This window comes from Amblyraja radiata, chromosome 2 (assembly GCF_010909765.2).
Source record: "Amblyraja radiata isolate CabotCenter1 chromosome 2, sAmbRad1.1.pri, whole genome shotgun sequence".
NCBI lineage: Eukaryota > Metazoa > Chordata > Chondrichthyes > Rajiformes > Rajidae > Amblyraja > Amblyraja radiata.
The window spans coordinates 8289010-8312222 of NC_045957.1; the positions used below are offsets into that span (position 1 = coordinate 8289010).

Sequence of the window (23213 nt, forward strand, 5' to 3'; positions counted from 1 at the left end):
TTGCTCTCTCCAGTTTCCCCTGGAGCAACAAAGAGGAGCAAAGTTGTGAGTTTGAACCTGTGAGTAAGTACTTACCTAACGGTCCATTTCTTCAAGCTTGTAGCGGGAGCGCCCGTGCTCCCGTTCGTTGCTGTTGCACTGCGTGAACACTCATGTCGCGCATGCGTGCTGGACGGGTTCTTCACGTAGTCACTCACGTGACTCCGAAGTCAAATTCAGATAAGTGTGAGGCGTTGCACTTTGGGTAGTCAAACACAGTGAATGGCAGGGCCCCGGGGAATGTTGTAGAGAAGTGAGATCTAGGAGTACAAGCACACGTGCCCCTTGAAAGTCGTGTCGCAGGTAGAGAGAGTGGTGAGGATGGCATTTGGCACACTTCTTTTCATCGGTCAAGGAAGTGAGAATAGAATTTGGGACGAAGATGGGCACAAAATGCTGGTGGAACTCAGCGGGACAGGCAGCATCTGTGGAGAGAAGGAATGGGTGGTGAAGGAAAGGGTCTCGACCCGAAACCTCACCCGCTCCTTCTCTCCACAGATGCTGCCTGTCCCGCTGAGTTACTCCAGCCTTTAGTGTCTGTCGTCAGTTTAAACCATCATCTGCAGTTCCTTCCCACATAGAATTTAGGACTTTGCATTCCACTTGTACAAGACGTTGGTGAGGCCGCACATGGAGTATTGTGTTCAGTTTTGCTCACCCTGCTTTTATATCTTTCGTTCGACGGGGGAGGGGAGAAGAGGGTCCGGGACAAGTCCTTGATTATGCCGGCTGCTTTCCCGATAGCAGCGTGAAGTGTAGATGGAGTGGATGGTGGGGAGTCTGGTCTGTGTGACGGACTGGGCTACACCCACACCTCTCTGCAATTTCTTGCGGTCTTGGGCAGAGCTGTTGCCAAACCATCCCGATAGGATGCTTTCCATGATGCGTCTGCAGAAGTCGATGAGAGTCGTTGGGTGTGGGGTGCGATTTGGGGTGGGAGATTGCAACCTTCACGTGGTCCGCCCTGTTTCGATGAATGCAATCAACCCGGCGTGCACAATCAAACAAGATCAAATAGAACAAGTTGTCCTACAACTTTAGGCTGTGCACGCAATACGTGCGCGCAAGACGAAGAAGGGTGGGATTTGGGGAGGGGGAGGTCACTTGTGAGGGTGGGATTTGGGGAAGGGGGGATTCATAAGGTCATGTGACAGGAGCAGAGGTAGACCATTCGGCCCACCAAGTCTACTCCGCCATTCAATCATGGCTGATCTATCTTTTCCCCTCAACCCCATTCTCCTGCCTTCTCCCCATTACCTCTGACACCCGTACTAATCAAGAACCTATCCATCTCTTCCTTAAAAATATCCATTGGCCTTCTGTGGCAAAGAATTCCACAGATTCGCCACCCTCTGACTAACCAAATTCCTCCTCGTCTCCTTCCTAAAGGAACGTCCTTCAATTCTGAGGCTGTGACCCCTAGTCCACGACTCTCCCACTAGTGGAAACATCCTCTCCACATCCACTCTATCCAGGCCTTTCACGGTGGATGCTTTACTTTGATGCATCTGTTGATGTTGGTGAGAGTCGGGGTGGGATTTGGGGAGGGTGGGGGTGACAGTGAGGGTGTGATTTTGGGGAGGGGTGTACATGGGATGGGGGGGGGGGTCGCTGGGGAAGGTGGTCTCGAGGGTGGGGTGGGTTTGAGTGGTGAACCAGCAGTGACCAGCAATCTCTTTCTCCTCCCCCCCCTCTCTCCCCTAGCCTGCGCCTACACGGACAGACTGGTGGCCTTCCTGCTGCAGAAGCTGGAGGTCCACAACGAGAAGGTGCGCATCGGCACGCTCACCCTGCTAAAGCACCTCGTCAACTCCACCGGTACGGCACGCAGGGAGTGGGGGGTGAGGGGTGGGGGAGTGGTGGGGGAGTGGGCGGTGAGGGAGGTTGTGCGAGGAGGTGAGGTGAGGTGAGTCAGCGGGAGGGGCAGAGAGGTGGAGGGGAGACAGCGAGAGGGGAGGAAGCAAGGGAGGTGCGACCAGTGATTAGAGAGGGAGGGGGAGGGGAGGCAAGGAGGAGGGGGGGCAGGATGCAATGGGGGGGAGGAGCAATGAGGGGGAGCGGTGGCGATGGGGGGAGGGGAGGGGTGGTGATGGGGGAAGGCGTGGCGGGAGGGGTGGTGACGGAGGGGTGGTGATGGGGGGTGGGATGGCGAGGAGGAGGGGGGGCAGGTTGCAATGGGGGAGAGGAGTGATGAGGGAAGGGGTGGCGGGGAAGAGAAGGGGTGGCGTGTGGGGGGAGGGGAGGTGATGGAGGGGGAGGGGTGGTGATGGGAGGAGGGGGGGTGTGGGGGGAGGGGTGGTGGGGGAGGGAAGGGGTGACGTGGGGGGAGGAGCGATGACGGAGGGGGGAGGGGTGGCGAGGGATTAAATGTAAGGGAGGAGGGACTTGGCGGAGGGAGGGAGGGAGGGAGGGAGGGAGGGGGGGAGGGAGGCAGGGTGAGGAGAGAGGCAGCGGGGGAGGTGGAAGGGAGACAGGCTGTGAAGATTTACGAGGATGTTGCCAGGACTCGAGGGCCCGAGCTGTCGGGAGAGTTGAGTGGGCTGGAACTCTATCACTTGCAGCACAGGAGGATGAGGGGTGATCTTCTAGAGGTGTACAAAATCATGAGGGGAATAGATCGGGTGGACGCACAGGCTCTTTTTCCCCAGAGTAGGGGAATCAAGCACCAGAGGACAGGGGTTTACGGTGAGGGGGGGAAGATTGAATTGCAACCTGGCGGGGGATTGGGGATATGGAGCGAGCTGCCAGAGGAGGCAGTTGAGGCAGGTATAATAATATTTAAAAGTCATTTGGGACAGGTATGTGGAGAGGATAGGCAATAAGGCAGAGATAGACAAATTCTTGATTAGAACAGGTGTCAAGGGTTATGGGGTGAAGGCTGGGAAATGGGATTAGGAGGCAGCGATCAGCCATGATTGAATGGCGGAGTGGAGTAATTCTACTCCTATAATGTGTGAGCGTGTGACAGGTGTAGAGGGGTATGAGCCCAACACAGGCAGGTGGGACGAGTGCAGATGGTCAGCATGGGGGTGTTGGGCTGAAGGGCCTGTTTCCGTGCTGTGTGACGCCTGGGTTGGTGTGAGAGGACTCGCTCAATCCCTCGTATCTCCACCTCGGCAGCAACTCAACTGGACAGCAAGAGGCTGCTGCTGCTGACCGGCATGAAGCTGACCATCCAGGACAACAACAACTACAAGGTACCTGTCGCCTCCGGGGGAACACTCAGCCTGCGACTGTTCACCCCACTCTGACCCCCTGATCAGTCCCTCAGCCCCCAGTTACCTGATCACTGGCCCACAGTCCACCAAATAAACCCACCCATCGCCATCTGAAAGAACCCAAGCAGTCTTTCCAGGTGAGGCAGAGGTTCACCTGCACCTCCTCCAACCTCATCTACTGTATCTGCTGTTTCAACTTCTCTACATCGGCAAGACCAAGCGCAGGCTCGGTGATCGTTTAGCCCAACACCTCCGCTCAGTCCATTCGTAACCTACCTGATCTCCTGGTGGCTCAGCACTTCAACTCCCCCTCCCATTCCCACACTGACCTTTCTGTCCTGAGCCTCCCCCACTGTCAGAGTGAGGCCCAGCGCAAATTGGAGGAACAGCACCTCATATTTCGCTTGGGTAGTTTACACCCCAGCGGTATGAATATTGACTTCTCTAACTTCAGATAACCCTTGCTTTCTCCATCCCCTCCCCTTCCCAGTTCTCCCACTAGTCTTACTGTCTCCGACTACATTCTATCACTGTTCCGCCCCCTCCCCTGACATCAGTCTGAAGAAGGGTCTCGACCCGAAACGTCACCCATTCCTTCTCTCCAGAGATGCTGCCGGTCCCGCTGAGTTACTCCAGATTTTTGTGTCTACCTTCGATTTTATCCAGCATCTGCAGTTCTTTCTTACACGTTTTGTCCATGTCAAAGACCTCTGCTGTCCTTTGACCTCCACGGTTTTCACAAGCGTAGCACGCAACAAAAGCTCTTCTCTGTACCTCGGTACACATGACAATTAACTCAACTTTTCATTCAATTTCAAATTTTCATTAAATTCAATTTTTTAAATTCAATTTTATTTTTAATGTTTTATTATTTATTATTTATTTATTTTTATGATACTGCCTGTAAGGAAAATTCATTTTGTTGTCTCTAATTGAGACAGACAATAAATTTGAATACAATACAATACAATACAATACAACTCAAACTCAAGATCATATGGCATAGGAGCAGAATTTCGAGGCCCATCGTGACTACTCCACCATTCAATCATGGCTGATCTATCTCTCCCTCCTAACCCCATTCTCCAGCCTTCTCCCCATAACCTCTAACACCCGCACTAATCAAGAATCTATCAATCTCCGCTTTAAATACATCCACTGGCCTCCACAGCCGCCTGAGGCAATGAATTCCACAGATTCACCACCCGTGAGGTTGGACAGAACCCTGTATCTCTCTGGGGAATGTGTGCTCTGATTTAACCCCTGGATGGTCTGGCTCAGTTTTTGAGGTTATTCTTCATTATTTTAGACTCTGTACCGATCAGAGGGAATCTTTCGCTCAGTAGGCCTGGACCTACCTCAGATTCAGATTCAGATTCAACTTTAATTGTCATTGTCAGTGTACAGTACAGAGACAACGAAATGCAGTTAGCATCTCCCTGGAAGAGCGACATAGAATATGATTTCAATAAATAAATCTATTTACAAGTATACAGACATAGTGGTTTTCCTGTGGGAGGAGTGTCCGGGGGGGGGGGGGGTGATTGGCAGTCACTGAGGTGCATTGTTGAGTAGTGTGACAGCTGCAGGGAAGAAGCTGTTCCTGGACCTGCTGGTCCGGCAACGGAGAGATCTGTAGCGCCTCCCGGATGGTAGGAGGGTAATAATAATAATAATAATGGACGGGATTTATATAGCGCCTTTCTAGAATACTCAAGGCGCTTTACATCGCATTTTTCATACATTCCTCAGTCACACTCGGTGGTGGTGAGCTACTTCTGTAGCCACAGCTGCCCTGGGGCAGACTGACGGAAGCGTGGCTGCCAATCTGCGCCTACGGCCCCTCCGACCACCACCAATCACTCACACACATTCACACACAGGCAAAGGTGGGTGAAGTGTCTTGCCCAAGGACACAACGACAGTATGCACTCCAAGCGGGATTCGAACCGGCTACCTTCCGATCGCCAGCCGAACACTTAGCCCATTGTGCCATCTGTCGTCGAGGGTAAACAGTCCATGATCTGATCTCCTGATCTCCCGGTTGCCAAACACTTTAATTCTCCTTCCCCATTCCCACACTGACCTATCTGTCCTGGGCCTCCTCCATTGTCAGAGTGAGACCCAGCGCAAATTGGTCCTCATATTTTGCTTGGGCAGCTTGCAGCCCAGCGGTATGAATATTGACTTCTCTCACTTCAAGTAACCCCTCCCTCTCTCTCCATCCCTCCCCCACCCAAGTTGCACCAGCTTCAAAGTCGTCTTGTTGAGTCTCATTGTCTGTAACACGTTCCCACCTAACAAACAACTAACAATCGTTACCTTTTTGCATATCTTTCATTCATTTCTTCTGTATCTCTCTACATCACCGTCTAAATCTCTCATTTCCCTGCCCTCTCTGATTCTCAGTCTGAAGAAGGGTCTCGACCCGAAACGTCACCTATTCCTTTTCTCCATAGACACACAAAAGAAAGTCAGGCTGCAAAAAGACATAATAGGGTTCCTTTAATTGTGTTAGGGAGTTCGACAGGAGTTATTAGGGAGTTAGTTAGGCAGCTGCAAAAACAAGAAGGCATAATTGGGTGATAAGAAGGCATTACAGGATGTTAGTTCCGACATTGGAATGTCCAAACAATTCCTATCAGTATTTCTCTAGCATGTTGAAGGTCGATCTGTTCGTTACCAAACTAATACATTTGACTTAAAATGGCGGATATAGCTAGAATAAAATGGCTGCCACCGCATTAACCCTCACACCGGCACCCATGTGTGTTCTCCGGAGGGGCTGGCTGAGCCGCTGAGGTACTGCTATTCATGATGAAGTGTTTCAGTGGAATACGCTGTGTGTGTGTGTGTGTTTGTGTTGCTGCAGGTGAGACAGATGCTGGCCCAGGTGATCAGTGCCATGGCCCACCATGACTACCTGGAGCTGGAGGGCGGTGAGGCCATGGTGGAGTTTATCATCAGGCAGTGTGCCCTGCCCTGTCACCCGGAGGTACGCGCCCCTCCCTCACCCCCTAACACCGCGCGCCCGCCCCGGGGACAATCGGGCAGCACGATGGCCGGCGGTAGAGTTGCTGCCTTACAGCGCATGCAGCGCCAGAGATCCCGACCACGGGGGCTGTCTGTACAGAGTTTGTACCTTCTCCCCGTGACCCGCGTGGGTTTTCACCGAGATCTTCGGTTTCCTCCCACACTCCAAAGACGTACAGGTTTATAGGTAACTTGGCTGGGTATAAGTGCAAAATTGTCTCTCGTGTGTGATGGATAGCGTTAGTGCGCGGGGATCGCTGGTCGGTGCGGACCCGGTGGGCCGAAGGGCCTGTTTCCGCGCTGTATCTCTAAAAAATAAAACCCCATCGGCACCCGTTCACATCCGTGCAGTGGGTAGAGCTGCTGCCGAACCACGTCAGAGACCCCCGTTCCATCCCGACCCAGGGTGCTGTCCCTGTGGAGTTTGCACCTTCTCCCTGGAAGATGTCAGGGTCGGGGAATCAAAAACGAGGGGAAGTAGGTTTAAGGTGAGAGGGAAAAGATTTTGTTTAGTTTGCTTTAGAGATACAGCGCGGAAACAGGCCCATCGTTTGACCCACCAAGTCCGCACCGACCAGTGATCCACGCACACTAACACTATCCTACAAACACACACACAAGGGACAATTTACAATTATACCAAGTCAATTGTACGTCTTAGGAGTGTGGGAGGAAACGGGAGCACCCCACGCAGGTCACTGGGAAAACGTACAGACTGCACCCATAGTCAGGATCGAACCCGGGCATCTGGCGCTGTGAGGCAGCGACTCTAGCACTGCGCCACCATGCTGCCCACAAAGAAATGCACAGTCTTTCAACCAGGGTAGGGGAGGGGCCAGGAACCAGGGGGCAAAGGTGTTGGGTGAGGGGGGGGGGGAAGATTTAATAGGAAACCTGATGGGGCAACTTTTTCCACACAGAACGAGCTGTCAGAAGAGGTAGATGAGGCAGCTACAATAACAACATTTAAAGGACATTTGGACAGGTACATGGATAGGAAAGGTTTAGAGGGAAGGACACAAAATGCTGGAGTAACTCAGCAGGTGAGGCAGCATCGAGAACCGAAACGTCACCCATTCCTTCTCTCCAGAGATGCTGCCTCACCCGCTGAGTTACTCCAGCATTCTGCGCTCACCTTCGATTTTATCCAGCATCTGCAGTTCTTTCTCACACATTTAAGGTTTAGTGGGATATGGGCCAGATGCGGGCAGGTGGGACTGGTGTAGATGGGGCAGCTTGGTAGGCCTGGGCAAGTTGGGCCGAAGGGCCTGTGTCCGTGGTGTACGACTCCATGACCACGAGGGTTTCCACCCGTATCACAAAGAAGTGCTGTTGGCAGGTTGGCTGCCCCCTAGTGTGTAGGGAGCGGATGAGAAAGAGGGATAGGGTAAAACTTGGTGACAAAAATCAGAGCATGGTATTGGGGGCACGGTGTTGACATGGATAGAAAATTGGTTGGCAGACCGGAAGCAAAGAGTAGGAGTGAACGGGTCCTTTTCAGAATGGCAGGCAGTGGCGAGTGGAGTGCCGCAAGGCTCGGTGTTGGGGCCGCAACTGTTTATCATATATATTAATGATTTGGAAGAGGGAATTAGGAGCAACACTAGCAAGTTTGCGGATGACACAAAGCTGGGTGGCAGTGTGAGCTGTGAAGAGGATGTTAGGAGGTTGCAGGGTGACTTGGACAGGTTGAGTGAGTGGGCAGATGCCTGGCAGATGCAGTATAATATAGATAAATGTGAGGTTATCCACTTTGGTGGCAAAAACAAGGGGACAGGTTATTATCTCAATGGGGTTAGGTTAGGTAAGGGGGAGGTACAGCGAGACCTGGGGGTCCTTGTACACCGGTCACTGAAAGTTGGCGTGCAGGTACAGCTGGCAGTGAAGAAAGCTAATGGAATGTTGGCCTTCATAACAAGAGGATTTCAGTATAGGAGTAAAGAGGTTCTTCTGCAGTTGTATAGGGCTCTGGTGAGACCACATCTGGAGTATTGTGTACTGTTTTGGTCTCCTAATTTGAGGAAGGACATCCTTGTGATTGAGGCAGTGCAGCGTAGGTTCACGAGATTGATCCCTGGGATGGCGGGACTGTCATATGAGGAAAGATTGAAAAGACTGGGCTTGTATTCACTGGAGTTTAGAAGGATGAGTGGTACCTTATAGAAACATATAAAATTATAAAAGGACTGGACAAGCTAGATGCAGGAAAAATGTTCCCAATGTTGGGCGAGTCCAGAACCAGGGGCCACAGTCTTAGAATAAAGGGGAGGCCATTTAAGACTGAGGTGAGAAAAAACTTTTTCACCCAGAGAGTTGTGAATTTGTGGAATTCCCTGCCACAGAGGGCAGCGGAGGCCAAGTCACTGGATGGATTTAAGAGAGAGTTAGATAGAGCTCTAGGGGCTAGTGGAGTCAAGGCATATGGGGAGAAGGCAGGCACGGGTTATTGATTGGGGACGATCAACCATGATCACAATGAATGGCGGTGCTGGTTCGTAGGGCCGAATGCCCTCCTCCACCTATTTTCTATGTGACTGGTGTGAATGGGTGTGAGTTGGTGGTTTTGAGCTGGGTGGGCTGAAGGGCCTGTTTCCGTGCTGAATGTCTAAGTGAACACAGTTGTTGCGCTGCCCTCCCTGGGGCAGCTCTCTGCCGGTCTCGAGGATGCCCCGCTCATGACCCTGGCTCTCCCCCCCCCCCGTGCCCCCACAGAACCCAAAGCCTCGTACCTACGACCCAGAGGAGGTGACGGAGGAGGGACTGAGGGACATGTGTGACAACATCCTCAACCTGCTCACCACCACCGTCAAGAGGATGCAGGAGGTGAGTCTACCCTGTCCTCTCCCCCCTCCCCCTCCCCCCTCTCCCCCCGTCCCATACCCTGCCCCCGTCCCCTCCCATCGCCCCCTACCCCCTCCCCCGTCCCCTCTCCCCCCTCCCCCCTTCCCCCGTCCCCTCTCCCCCCGCCTCATCCCCTGCCCCCACCCCGTCCCTCCCCCTGTCCCATCCTCCCTGCTGCCTTCCCGTAAAGTTGCCACAGGTGATGGTAGTGGGGGGGGGGGGTGGATGGGTGAGGGAGGGGGGAACTGGGTGCAGACTGCATGGAGTGGCCTGGAGCTGACTTCCTGCCCTCTCTCTCCTCTCCCTCCCCATCATTCTTTCTCTCTCTCTCTGTCTCTCTCTCTTTGCCCCTCTCTATGTCTCTCTCTGTCTGTCTCTCTGTCTGTCTCTCTCTCGTCTCTCTCTGTCTCCCTTTGTCTCTCTCGGTCTCTTGTCTCTCTCTCTCTCTCACTCACTCTCTTTGTCTGTCTGTCTCTCTCATTATCTCTTTGTCTTGCTCTCTCTCTCTGTCTGTCTGTCTGTCTCTCTCTCTGTCTCTCTCTCACTCTCACTGTCTCTCTCTCTGTGTGTGTCTGTGCAGGTCCTGTGGCCCTTCCTCCTGGAGTTTGTGATGCCCGTGCAGTACTTGAATGCCCTGGCCCCTGTGTGTCGCAGCCTGGCCTACCTGGGTACAAAGAGGCAGCAGGCGGGCAGCACGGAGGTCCTGCTGGACTATGTGGGGAGAGGTGAGTCACGTCAGCACAGCCGTCCAGTGGTCTGATAACAGCAGGGAGAAGCTGCTCCTCAACCTGGTTCACTTTAGTTTAGAGATACAGCGCGGAAACAGGCCCTTCGATCAGCGACCAGCGATCCCCGCACACTAACGCCATCCTACATACACTATGGACAGCTTACACTTATACCAAGCCGATATAACCGACAACCCGCTACATCTTTGGAGCGTGGGAGGAAACCGCAGATCTCGGAGAAAACCCACGCGGTCACGGGGAGAAGGTACAATCTCTGTACCCGTAGTCGGGATGGAACCCGGGTCTCCGTCGCTGGAAGGCAGCAACTCTACCACTGCGCCACTGTGCCGTGGGTGGTACACGCTCTCAAACTTTTGAATCTTCTGCCTGACGGGAGAGTGGAGAAGAGGGAATGACGGAGGGGGGGAGTGAGTGCCCCTTGATTATGTTGGCTGCTTACCCGAGGCAGCGTGATGTGTAGATGGTCGATGGAGAGGCTGGTCTGTGTGGTGGACTGGAGCTGCGCCATAGACCCGGGTCCCACCCTGACCTCGGGTGCTACATGTATGTTCTCTCCATGACCGCGTGGATTTCCTCCGGGTGCTCCGGTTTCCTCCCACACACCAGGTTTGTCAGTTAATTGGCTTCGGTAAAAATGGCAAGAATTTGTGTGTAGGATAGTGTTAGTGTACGGGGAGATCGCTGGCCGGCATGGATTCCAAGGGCCTGCTTCTGCACTGTATCTCTAAGGTCGAAAGACTCTGCAGTTTCTTGCACCCACGGCCAGAGCTGTTGACATTGGTAAACGGTCTATGGTGGGGTTTGTGTGGGAAGGAACTGCGGATACTGGTTTACTCCACAGATAGACGCTAAATGCTGGAGTTACTCAGCGGGCCGGGCAGCATCTGGAATGGGAATGGGTGACCCTTGTGGAAGAAGGTCTGTCTATAAATGACAATGAACTGTTTGGATGAATTGCTGTTTTGAGGATCTACGGAGATGCTTTGTAAAATCATTTATAGTGAGCATGTTATTAAGCTCAAGTACAAAATGCGCAAAGCCTCCTTGAGTGTACGTTCAGTTTATTGTCACGTGTACCGAGGTACAGTGAAAAAACTTTTGTTGCGTGCTATCCAGTCAGCGGAAAGACAATACGTGACTGCGACAGTCACGGTGGCGCAGCGGTAGAGTTGCTGCCTTACAGCGCCGGAGACGCGGGTTTGATCCCGACCATGGGTGCTGTCTGTACGGAGTTTGTACGTTCTCCCCATGACCTGCGTTGATGTTCTCCGAGATCTGCAGTTTCCTCCCACACTCTAAAGACGTACATGTTTGTGGGTAAATTGGCTTGGTTAATGCAAAAATTGTCACGTGTGTGTGTGTGTGCGCGTGTGGTAGTGTTAATGTGCGGGGATTGCTGGTCGGTGCAGACTCGGTGGGCCGAAGGGCGTGCTTCATGCTGTATCTCTAAACGACACTACTCTAAACTAGACTATTTACCTTTCACTTCTCCCTGCTCCTCTCTCCGCAGATCTGCCAACACCTCACGCCTTGCTGACCCGCCTCTTGGTGAGTGGTCTCCCATCTGGAGATACGGTGGGACTGGGAATGGCCACACAAAGTGCCCAGGGAGAGGGTGGATGGGCTGGTGCTGAGGCTGGGAGGGAACTGTGAGGGGTGGATCTGCTTGGATTTAGAAGCAGCGGAAACTTACCGCGTGTGAGGCAGGAAGTTGTGTGGCAGCTCTATATGACTTCGGTTAGGCAGCGTTCAGTGTATTTTGTGTAGTTCCCGATCGGCCCATTACATACAGGAAGGAGCGGGCGTCCACTGTTACCCGAATGCTGCCTGGTTCAGGGAGGTATTAGCAAAAAGGGGAATGTGTAGGAAGGAACTGCGCATGCTGGTTGACACCAAAGATAGACAAAAAACATGGGACACCATATCTGAGGAAGGAAGTGCTGGCTCTCCAGAGGGTCCAGAGGAGGTTCACAAGAAAGATCCTCGGAATGAGTGGGTTAACCTACGATGAGCTGTACTCGCTGGAGTTTAGAAGAATGAGAGGGGGACCTCATTGAAACGTACAGAATAGTGAAAGGCTTGGATAGAGTGGATGTGGAGAGGATGATTCCACTAGTGGGAGAGTCTAGGACTAAAGGTCATAGCCTCAGAATTAAAGGGTGTTCCTTTAGGATGGAGACGAGGAGGAATTTCTTTAATCAGAGGGTGGTGAATCTGTGGAATTCTTTGCCACAGAAGGCTGTGGAGGCCAAGTCAGTGGATATTTTTAAGGCAGAGATAGATAGATTTGTGATTAGTGCGGGTGTCAGGGGTTATGGGGAGAAGGCAGGAGAATGGGGTTCGGCGGGAGAGACAGATCAACCATGATTGAATGGTGGAGTAGACTTGATGAGCCAAATGGCCTAATTCTGCTCCTATCACATGATCTTATGAAAATGCTGGAGTAACAGTGAATGAGGCAGCATTTCTGGAGAAAAGGAATAGATGACGTTTTGGGTCAGGAACCTGTGTCTGAAGAAAGGTTTCGACTTGAATCGTCACCTATTCCTTCTCTCCGGAGATGCTGCCTGACCCGCTGAGTCACTCCAGCATTTTGTGTCTGTCTTGGCTACACGGAGAAGTTAGAAAGACTTGGATTATTTTCTCTGGACCTTTGGAGGCTGAGGAGAGACCGGATAGAAATCTGTAAACTAGTGAGAGACCTTGGTCTATAGACAGTCAGAACCTTTTACCAAGGGTGAAAATGTCAAAGGCACCTCACAGCTTTAGGTGAGAGGGGCAAAGATTAATAGAGATGTTCTGGGCAGTTCTTTGGACAGACAGTGTGTAGGAAGGAACAGCAAACGCTTGTCTGAAGAAGGGTTCCGACCCAAAACGTCACCTATTCCTTCTCTCCGGAGATGCTGCCTGTCCCGCTGAGTCACTCCAGCATTTTGTGTCTTATCTTCGGTTCAGACAGAGAGTGTTGAATGCCTGGAATCACACTGGTGGTGGAGGCAGTGGCGATAGTTGACTGAGATGGGGAGAAATGTTTTCACCCAGAGAGTTGTGAATCTGTGGAATTCTCTGCCACAGAAGGCAGTGGAGGTCAATTCACTGGACGTTTTCAAGAGAGAGTTAGATTTAGCTCGTGGGGCTAACGGAATAGAAACATAGAAAATAGGTGCAGGAGGAGGCCATTCGGCCCTTCGAGCCAGCACCGCCATTCATTGTGATCATGGCTGATCGTCCCCAATCAATAACCCGTGCCTGCCTTCTCCCCATATCCCTTGACTCCACTAGCCCCTAGAGCTCTATCTAACTCTCACTTAAATCCATCCAGTGACTTGGCCTCCACTGCCCTCTGTGGCAGGGAATTCCACAAATTCACAACTCTCTGGGTGAAAAAGTATTTTCTCACCTCAGTCTTAAAATGGCCTCCCCTTTATTCTAAGACTGTGGCCCCTGGTTCTGGACTCGCCCAACATTGGGAACATTTTTCCTGCATCTAGCTTGTCCAGTCCTTTTATAATTTTATATGTTTCTATAAGATCCCTCTCATCCTTCTAAACGCCAGTGAATACAAGCCTAGTCTTGTCAATCTTTCCAAGGGACATGGGGAGAAAGCAGGAATGGAGTAGTGATTTTAGATGATCAGCCATGATCGAAGGGCTGAACGGCCTACTCCTGCCTATGCTTATTTATTTATTTAGTTATTTATTTATTTATTTAAATTTAAAAATATGTTTTTTAAATATTTATTTATATTTATATTTATATATAGATTTATATATAGATTTCATTTATTTATAGATATTGTTTATGACACTTTATAAATATTTTTGTTTTGTTTTTTGTACGCTGTTTCACACTTGCTTTTTATTCTTTTATTCTGTTCGAAATAAATAATAAAATAAACAAATAAATAAATAAATGAATAATATGTTTCTGTGTAGTGGCGTAATGACAGGCGCATGGATATGCGGGGAATAGAGGTATATGGATCACGTGCATGAGATTAGTTTAACGTGGCATTGTGTAGGGCTCACACAGACATTGTGGGTGGAAGGGTCTGTTCCTGTGTGGTGTTTAGGGGAATGAGTGGCCACACAAGCTTACACCCTCCCCGCAACAGCAGACGGGCTGGTGAAGTGTTGAGGTGGGTGGGAGGGTCAGAGCTGCCCTGGGTGTGTGTGTGTGTGTGTGTGTGTGTGACGTGAGCTTTGCTTGCCTCCGCCAGGTGCTGTCATCGTTCCCGTACCGCGGGAGAGGTCGAGGGGTCCCGGCACTGCGGCTGCTGCAGGCCATGTCTGCGCTCATACACCCCCAGCTGGGGAGGGTGTGGGACGACGAGCTGCCCCCTCTCATCCAGCACCTGGAAGGTACCGCAGCCCACCCCTGACTCCCACCCTCTCCTCGCTGCTGGTGCAGGAGCGGACTGCCGATGCTGGCCAGCTTCAGTGACTGAGCGGGACAGGCAGCATCTCTGTAGAGCAGGAATAGGTGACCTTTCGGCTCGAGACCCTTCTTCAGACTCGGGATCTGAAGGCTCTCGACCTGAAACGCAACCCATCCGTGTCCTCCAGAGATGCTGCCTGACCGTACGCGTACTCCAGCACTTTGTGTCTGTCTTTGACAGCGAAATGGTCTGAAGAGGGTCTCGACCCGAAACGCCACCTATCCATGTCCTCCAGAGATGTTTCCTGCTGTGTGAATGACTCACTGACTATATTTAGGGCAGTACGTTAATGTGTGACCAATAGTGTAGGAAGGAATTGCAGATGCTGGTTGTTTACACTGAAGATAGTAACTCAGCGGGACAGACAGGCCGCATCTCTGGAGAGAAGGAATGGGTGACGTCTCGGGTTGAGGCCCTTCGTCAGACTCGGTCTGACCCAGTCAGTCCCAGATCCAGACCCAGTCTGAAGAAGGGCCTTGACCCAAAAGGGTCACCCATCCCTTCTCCCCAGAGATGCTGCCTGTCCCGCTGAGTTACTCCAGCATTTTGTGTCTATCTTCAATATCTGCAGTTCTTTCCTACACTGTATGAACATTGAATTCTCCAACACCAAGTAACCTCTCCGAGTACCTTCAGGAACAGACTGGTCCCTACAAGGGGCCGCACAGAATGCCACAGGAGATCCTTTTACCCTGTGACTATCAAGCTGTACAACTCCTGCCACTTCTGTCGTGGGGGTAGACTGACTACCACCCCCCACCCCCCCCCTCCCCCATCTTTGCACATCCCTCATCCTGGACCTTTCCGCGGGCTAATTTAATTTCATATTTGTGCAATAATACATATGTGTACAGGCAATGAGACCCAACAAGGCCACTTTGAAGCTGGTACGACATTGGTGGGGGATAGATGGAGAGAGGGCGGATGTAAGGGTTACTTGAAGTGAGAGGTCAATGTTCATACCACTGGATTATAAGCTGCCCAAGCGAAATATGAGGTATTGTTCCTAAATTTGCATTTAGCCTCAAGGGCCTGTCCCACTTTCACCACCTGATTCACAACCTTTTTTACTCATGGACATTTTTCATCTGGTTAGAAAAAACGCCCCAACCTACTTGATGCCACGAGCACCTACGACTAGCATCACGGCCTGCCTACGACCTCGTGACGACCATGCTGCGAGTACGAGTCAAGGGCAAACTCGGCAGAGGTCGTGAATTAGGTTGTGAAAGTGGGACAGGCCCTTCACTCTGACAATGGGGGAGGCCCAGGACAGAATGGTCTGAGTGGGAATGGGAAGGGGAATTAAATTGTTCAGCAACTGGGGGAGGGGGAGTGACTGTTGTGACTGGGGGAGGGGGAGCAAGGGTGGAGCTGCGGGGTACTGAGAGGGTCAGGCAACATCTATGGAGAACGTGGTTAGGTGACTTTCACACACAGAGGGTTGTGAGTCTGTGGAATTCTCTGCCTCAGAGAATGGAGGCAGGTTCTCTGGAAGCTTTCAAGAGAGAGCTAGATAGGGCTCTTAAAAATAGCGGAGTCAGGGGATATGGGGAGAAGGCAGGAACGGGGTACTGATTGGGGATGATTAGTCATGATCACATTGAATGGTGGTGTTGGCTAGAAGGGCCGAATGACCTACTCCTGCACCTATTGTCTATTGACGTTTCAGGTCAGGAACATTTCCCAACCTTTTAGCTCAGGCCCTTGAGTGCGGGCAACATCCTCGTGAAGCTTCTGAGCCACCTCCATGTGTTGACGTTGACCAGGCTTGGACACTCGTGTCCAGAGAAGGGGAGTCTGAGGAACAGGATCTACCCGAGTCGCGGAGAGCCTCCTTGGGGATAGTCGGCATGGCTCTGTGCGCGAGAAATCACGTCTCACCAAACGTATTTAGACTCGAGAGATGCTGCGCGGAAACAGGCCCTTCGGCCCATCGAGTCCGTGCCGACCAGCGATCGAGGAAGGAGTTTGTTCTGGTTCAATGATGATTCCTGTTTTTTGAAGGAATTGCAGGAAGCAGGGAGATGGCGGGAAGCAGGGAGATGGCGGGAAGCAGGGAGATGGCGGGAAGCAGGGAGATGGTGCTGAGCTAGACAGTGATGGAGGGGTGGAACGGCCTTGAGGCACGTGGCCAACTCACCTCGTTCTTCTGTCGCCATCGGCCCTCCTCCTCCCGGAGTCACATCCCTGTCCCTTTCATTCCCACAGAGAATTCCGAGGAAACCTTAGCTCAGAGACAGTGGGAGGATAAACTGCTGCTGGTGAGTTGGGGACGAGAGTGGCGGGGGGAGGCAGTGACTCCCGTCCGTGCGCAGGTCTCTCTGTCTGGTCCTCTGTCCACTCCCCACCCTGCCCCTCCCCCACACTTCCACCCCCTTCCTTTCCTCCCTCCCCTCCTCTCTCTCCCTCCCCCACTGCGCCAATGTCCCCCCTCCCCTCCCCTTTCGAGACCTCGCCCCTCCCCCTCCTTGTCCCACTCTCCGACCCCCCCCTCCATTCCCACTGTCTGAAAAAGCCTTTCCCCCCCTCCACACTCCCCTCCTCTCAGTCACTATCCCACTGCTCCAGTGTCTGTCTCCCCCCCCCCCCCCCCCCCCCCCCATGCCCCACTCTTTCTCCTCCTATCCCCCCCCCCCCCCCCACAGCTCCTGTCCCGGAGCCTGGAGACGGTGACTGCCTGCGATGAGGGCTGGAGCTGCCAGCTAAGCGAGGAGATGAGCCGACACCTCCACCACTACAACAGCTTCCCCCAGGAGAAGGTGAGTGTGGGGGCCGAAATTGACTGTCATAACATGTGAAGCGCCAAACACCAAAAACACATCAAATCCCAACTGCCCCACCATAAGGTCATAAGGGATAGGGGCAGAATTAGGCCATACGGCCCATCAAGTCTACTCTACCATTCAATCATCAGGGGAATAAATAAGGTGAACACACAGAGTCACCCAGGGCAAAGGAATCAAAACCTGGTGGTCACGGGTTTTACGTTGAGTGGGGGGTCACGGTGGCGCAGCGGTAGAGTTGCTGCCTTACAGCGAATGCAGCGCCGGAGACCCGGGTTCCATCCCGACTACGGGAGCTGTCTGTACAGAGTTTGTACGTTCTCCCCGTGACCTGCGTGGGTTCTCTCCGAGATCTTCGGTTTCCTCCCACACTCCAAAGACGTACAGGTTTGTAGGTTAATTGGCTTGGTAAATGTAAAAATTGTCCCTAGTGGGTGTAGGATAGGGTTAGTCTGCGGGGATCGCTGGTTGGTGCAGACCCGGTGGGCCGAAAGGGTCTGTTTCTGTGCTGTATCTCTAAACTAAAAGGGGAAAGATTCAATAGGAAGGCGTGAGGCAACGTGGGTATATGGAACGATTGCCAGAGGTGGTTGAGGCAGGTACGATTGAAATGCTTAAAAAACATTCAGACAGGAAGGGTTGGAGGAATATAGGACAAATCTAAGTGAACGGGACTAGCCTCTCGACCTGGGCGATTGTACTCCACGGCCTCTCCATTGACCGCCCCCTGCCCCTGTCAGGCTTAGTTTAGTTTAGAGATACAGCGCAGAAACAAGCCCTTCGGCCCGCCGAGTCCGCACCGACCAGCGATCCCCGCACACTAACGTTATCCTACACACATTAGGGACAATTTACAATGATTACTCCTGCACCTATTGTCTATTGTCTATTGTCAATGGCTGGATTGTAATCATGTGTTGTCTTTCTGCTGACTGGTTAGCACGCAACAAAAGCTTTTCACTGTACCTCGGTGCAAGTGACAATAAACTCAACTGATCTGACTGAACTGTCTTGCCCACTTCCTTAGTTCATCCAGATCCTGTTGTAACCTTAGACAGCTTACTTCACTGCCAACGATAGACACAAAAAGCTGGAGTAACTCAGCGGGACAGGCAGCATCTCTGGAGAGGAGGAATGGGTGACGTTTCGGATCGACACCCTTCTTCAGATCCGTCTACATGGACTTTGGCAAGATCTTTGCACCACTCTCTTGTGTGGAAAAAGTTGCCCCTCAGGCTTCTAGTAAATCTCTCCTCTCTCACCTTAAACCTGTTCCATGAGACAAGGAATGGCAGATGCTGGTTTACACAAAGATGCCCTTGATCAGTACAAGTATCAGGGGTTATGGGGAGAAGACAGGAGAATGGGGTTGATGGAAAGATAGATTGGCTACGATTGAATGGCAGACTTGAATCAATGGGCCGAATGGCCTAATTCTGCTCCTAGCACTCATGAACCCAAACAGAATGGATCAGGCAACATCTTCAAAGAAGGGTCTCGACCCAAAACGCCACACGTTCCTTTTTCCAAAGATGCTGCCTGATCTGCAGAGTTACTCCAGCATTTTGTGTCTATGGTATAAACCAGCATCTGCAGTTCCTTCCTACAACTTGAGTTAGTCCAGCACTTTGCCTTCCCCCCCCCCCCCCCCTTGATTCCCCTATTCTGGGTTAAAGGCTGTGTGCATTCACCGTATCTATTCCCCTCATGATTTTTACACACCTCTACAAGGCCAGCCCGCAACCTCGTGTGCTTTAGGGAATAGTTGTGATGGTTGGTGGTTTACTAATGGCTGCCTGCCCCCGTCTCTGGCCACCAGGGGTTCCTGTACAAGTGTGCGGGGGTGGTGCTGCGTCAGATCCCCAACAGCGATGTGGTGAGGAAACAACTGATGGAGCTGCTGCAGAGTGTGAGGCACCCGGAGATCCTGGAGAGGGAGGTGAGAGGGGCCACGCACTCCCACACACACATCCCACACAGCAGCCTGCAGGGGCGGTGAGAGGGGCCACGCACACACACACACATATCCCACACAGCAGCCTGCAGGAGCGGTGAGAGGGGCCACGCACACACACACACATCCCACACAGCAGCCTGCAGGGGCGGTGAGATGGGCCACGCACACACACACACATCCCACACAGCAGCCTGCAGGGGCGGTGAGATGGGCCACGCACACACACACACATCCCACACACATCCCACACAGCAGCCTGCAGGGGAGGTGAGAGGGGCCACGCACACACACACACACATCCCACACACATCCCACACAGCAGCCTGCAGGGGAGGTGAGAGGGGCCACGCACACACACACACATCCCGCACAGCAGCCTGCAGGGGGCGGTGAGGGAGGGGGGGGTGAGGGAGGGGCACACTGGGGGGGTGGGGTGAGAAGGGGGGTGCGGGAGGGAGGGGGGGTGAGGGAGGGGGGTGAGGGAGGGCCGGGCTCTGTGGGGGAGGGGGGGGGGGGTGAGGGAGGGGCGGGAGGGAGGGGGGGTGAGGGAGGGCCGGGCTCTGTGGGTGAGGGAGGGGGGTGAGGGAGGGGGGTGAGGGAGGGGGGTGAGGGAGGGGCGTGAGGGAGGGGGGTGAGGGAGGGGCACACTGTGGGGGTGGGGTGAGGAGGGGGGTGAGGAGGGGGGGGGAGGAGGGGTGAGGGAGGGCCGGGCTCTGTGGGGGAGGGTGAGGGAGGGACAGTGAGGGAGGGGGGTGAGGGAGGGTGGGTGGGGGAGGAGGGGTGAGGGAGGGGGGTGAGGGAGGAGGGGTGAGGGAGGGTGGGTGGGGGAGGAGGGGTGAGGGAGGGGGGTGAGGGAGGGTGGGTGGGGGGGGGGGGGGTGAGGGAGCGCCGCACCAAGACTAACGCTGGTTTGCCTGCAGGGAATTGCTGTCTGCGTGGGCTTCTGTGCCACAACACACCTCGATGACACCCTCAGCAAACTGCAGGACTTCGGCAAGTCCGACATCCTCAAGAAGTCTCCCAGTCTCTTCCACATCCTTAAGGTATGAATGAACACTCCATTGTCACAATGTGACGCGTCATAGTGACATTCTCTGCTTGCGTACCCAAGGTATGCGAATAGTGGCCACATAAAGGGTGTTGACGTAGTACCCCCATGCCCGGTCCCACTTTGTCTTCCCCTCTCATGGCGGTCCCCCCCCCCCCCCCTCTAGCCGGGTTCCTTCCCCCGACAGCAGCCTCCTCACTTCCACGTGTCCTTCCTCGTCTGTCGGTCGGCGCCATCATCGACCGCCGCACCGACCTCTCCGCTATCACTGCCGGGTCCACTCTGGGCGCCTCCATGGTCAGAGCAGTCGAGGCCCCTTCCCCATCAGCCTGGGTTACATTTATTACTCACAAGCAAGTCAAATCCAGTACAATACGTAGAGCAAAGGGGAAGATACAGAGTGCAGAACATAGTTCTCAGCATTGCAGCGCACCAGTTCCACACACAAAGTCCAATGTCCACAATGGGGCAGAGGTGAAGTGCAGCTTACAGGCAGCTTCCTGGTTACCGTTCCACCTCCAACCATGACGTACCAACTCCACCTCATCTCATAGAGTCACAGAGCCACACAGTGTGGAAACAGGCCCTTCGGCCAAACTTGCCCCCACCGACCAACATGTCCCATATTTACCAAGTCACACCTGCCCGCGTTTGGCCACTTCGGGCTTCTATTAAATCTCCTCCCCCCCCCCTCCCCGCACATTTTTCCTATAACATGGTGCCCAAAACTGAACACAATATTCTAACTGTGGCCTCACCAACGTCTTACTGAACTACAACATGACCTCCCCTCCCCAACCTTGAGTTCCCAACCCCACCTCATCTCCAATGACTGAGTTTTACGAAGAGGTTAGTTCAGTTTAGAGAAGAGCATGGAAACAGGCTCTTCAGTCCACCCGAACCCACGCCAACCATCGATCACTAGTTCCGTGCTATCCCACTCCCTCATCAACTCCCTGCACAATTTACAGAGGGCCAATCAACCTACAAACCCGCACGTCTTTGGGATGTGTAGGGGAAAAAAATGAGCGAAGAAGATTAGAGTTTATTGCCTTCTTCATCCGCTGTGGTGGATGTTTATGTTAACTTTTCTGTAGTTGTGCGTCTTGTTGCTTTTTTTCGTACGGCTGAATGGTAATACGAATATCACAGTACCTTAATTGGTGCACGTGACAATAAAGGATCTTTGAAACCAGCGCACCTGGAGGAAACCCATGCGGAGAACGTGCAAACTCCGCACATAGGGCATCTGAGGTCAGGATGGGACCCAGGTTTAGTTTAGTTTAGAGATACAGCACGGAAACAGGCCCTTCGGCCCACCGAGTCCGTGCCGACCAGTGACTATCGTACACCCACTAGGGACAATTTACATTTATACCAAGCCAATTAACCTGCAAACCTGTACGTCTTTGGAGTGTGGGAGGAAACCGAAGATCTCTGAGAAAGCCCACGCAGGTCACGGGGGAGAACGTACAAACTCCGCGCAGACAGCACCTGTAGTCGGGATGGAACCCGGGTCTCCGGCGCTGCATACGCTGTAAGGCAGCAACTCTACCGCTGCGGCGCTGAGTGTGAGCCCAGTAACTCCAACCTGTCGGTGACGGCATGGTGGAGCAGCGGTAGAGTTGCTGCCTGACTGGGGTTCGACTCTGTGGTCAGTATTGGCAGTGAAATGGTCAGGAAGATTCTGCCTCTGAGAAGGACCTTTTCTCAGGATCCCCAAACTGGGCTGAGCCTTTTCAAGAGTCAAGAATGCTTTATTGTCTATCACATGTCGCAGATTCTTAAGGGCCTGTCCCGCTGTACGAGGTAATTCAAGAGTTCTCTCGAGTTTTCCCCTGATTCGAACTCGGAGAATGTCCGTAGCTGCCTGGATTAGAGGGTGGACTCAAAATGCTGGAGTAACACAACGGGTCAGGCAGCATCTCTAGGCGGCGGTAGAGTTGCTGCCTCACGGCGCCAGGGACCCGGGTTCGATCCTGACTACAGATGCTGTCTGTGCGGAGTTTGCATGTTCCCTCCGTGACCTGCGTGAGTGTTCACCGACTGCTCCGGTTTCCACCCACATTCCACGTGTAAATTTGTAGGTTAATTGGCTTCTGGAAATTGCCCTTGGTGTGTAGGTTAAACTGGTGATTGTTGGTTGGTGCAGTCTTGGTGGACTTGGACCCTCCCCTCCCATCATCTCTCCTCCCCTCAACTCCACTCCCCTCTTCTCCCCTCCCCAACTAGAGAGAGCGCTCCTGACCTACCATCGACGTCATCGGAGACCCTCGGGCTATCTTTAATCGGACTTTACAGGACTTTATCTTGCACTAAACGCTATTCCCTTGATCCCGTGTCTTGTGTGCGGCTGGATTGTGATCACGTGTGGTCTTTGCGCGGACGGGCAAGCATGTAACGGAGCAGATTTCACGTGGCAATACACTGAGGTATAAGTGCGGTGTTGCAGGACAAGTCTGACGTGGAGCTGGAGAAGGCCAAGAGCACGGTGATCCTGTGCTACGGGTACCTGACCCTGCACGCACCCGAGGACCAGATCCTGGCCAGGGTGGAGAAGGACGTGGTCAAGCATGTCCTCGCCCACTTCAACACCAAGGTAAGGAATCGGCAGCTCACCATCCCCCACCTCCCGCCCGTGACTCCACGCACGCCAAACCAGCCGGCACATTGTGGCACAGTCACTCTTCCCTCTCCTCCCCGCTTCCCCACCCCTCCGAAGGAATTCCACCAGGATATCAGTCTGGGATCGTGCCTCATCCCACCTCACCCTGTATCCATGCATCTCTCCCGAGAAGGAATTCCACCGGGAGCCTCAGTCTGGGATCGTGCCTTGTCCCAGCTCACCCAGTGTTCAGTGAAAGTAAGCATGCAGGTACAACAGGCAGTGAAGAAAGCGAATGGCATGTTGGCCTTCATAACGAAAGGAGTTGAGTATAGGAGCAAAGAGGTCCTTCTGCAGTTGTACAGGGCCCTAGTGAGACCACACCTGGAGTATTGTGTGCAGTTTTGGTCTCCTAATTTGAGGACGGACCTTCTTGCTATTGAGGGAGTGCAGCGTAGGTTTACAAGGTTAATTCCCGGGATGGTGGACTGTCATATGC

The 23213-nt window shown here is 53.0% G+C and overlaps 1 protein-coding gene across 1 annotated transcript in view; it reads left to right on the forward strand.

Moving 5' to 3' along the window:
• Positions 1-23213, forward strand: part of mroh1 (maestro heat like repeat family member 1) — a 76882-nt gene that overhangs the window by 42903 nt on the left and 10766 nt on the right. Inside the window, exons 11-22 of the mRNA XM_033039208.1 lie at positions 1744-1857; positions 3160-3236; positions 6130-6252; positions 9003-9113; positions 9712-9856; positions 11391-11428; positions 14100-14241; positions 16530-16582; positions 16967-17080; positions 18924-19043; positions 19982-20104; positions 22562-22972. Of these exons, the coding sequence (XP_032895099.1) occupies positions 1744-1857; positions 3160-3236; positions 6130-6252; positions 9003-9113; positions 9712-9856; positions 11391-11428; positions 14100-14241; positions 16530-16582; positions 16967-17080; positions 18924-19043; positions 19982-20104; positions 22562-22972 (1571 nt within the window). The remainder of the gene's footprint in view (positions 1-1743; positions 1858-3159; positions 3237-6129; positions 6253-9002; positions 9114-9711; positions 9857-11390; positions 11429-14099; positions 14242-16529; positions 16583-16966; positions 17081-18923; positions 19044-19981; positions 20105-22561; positions 22973-23213) is intronic.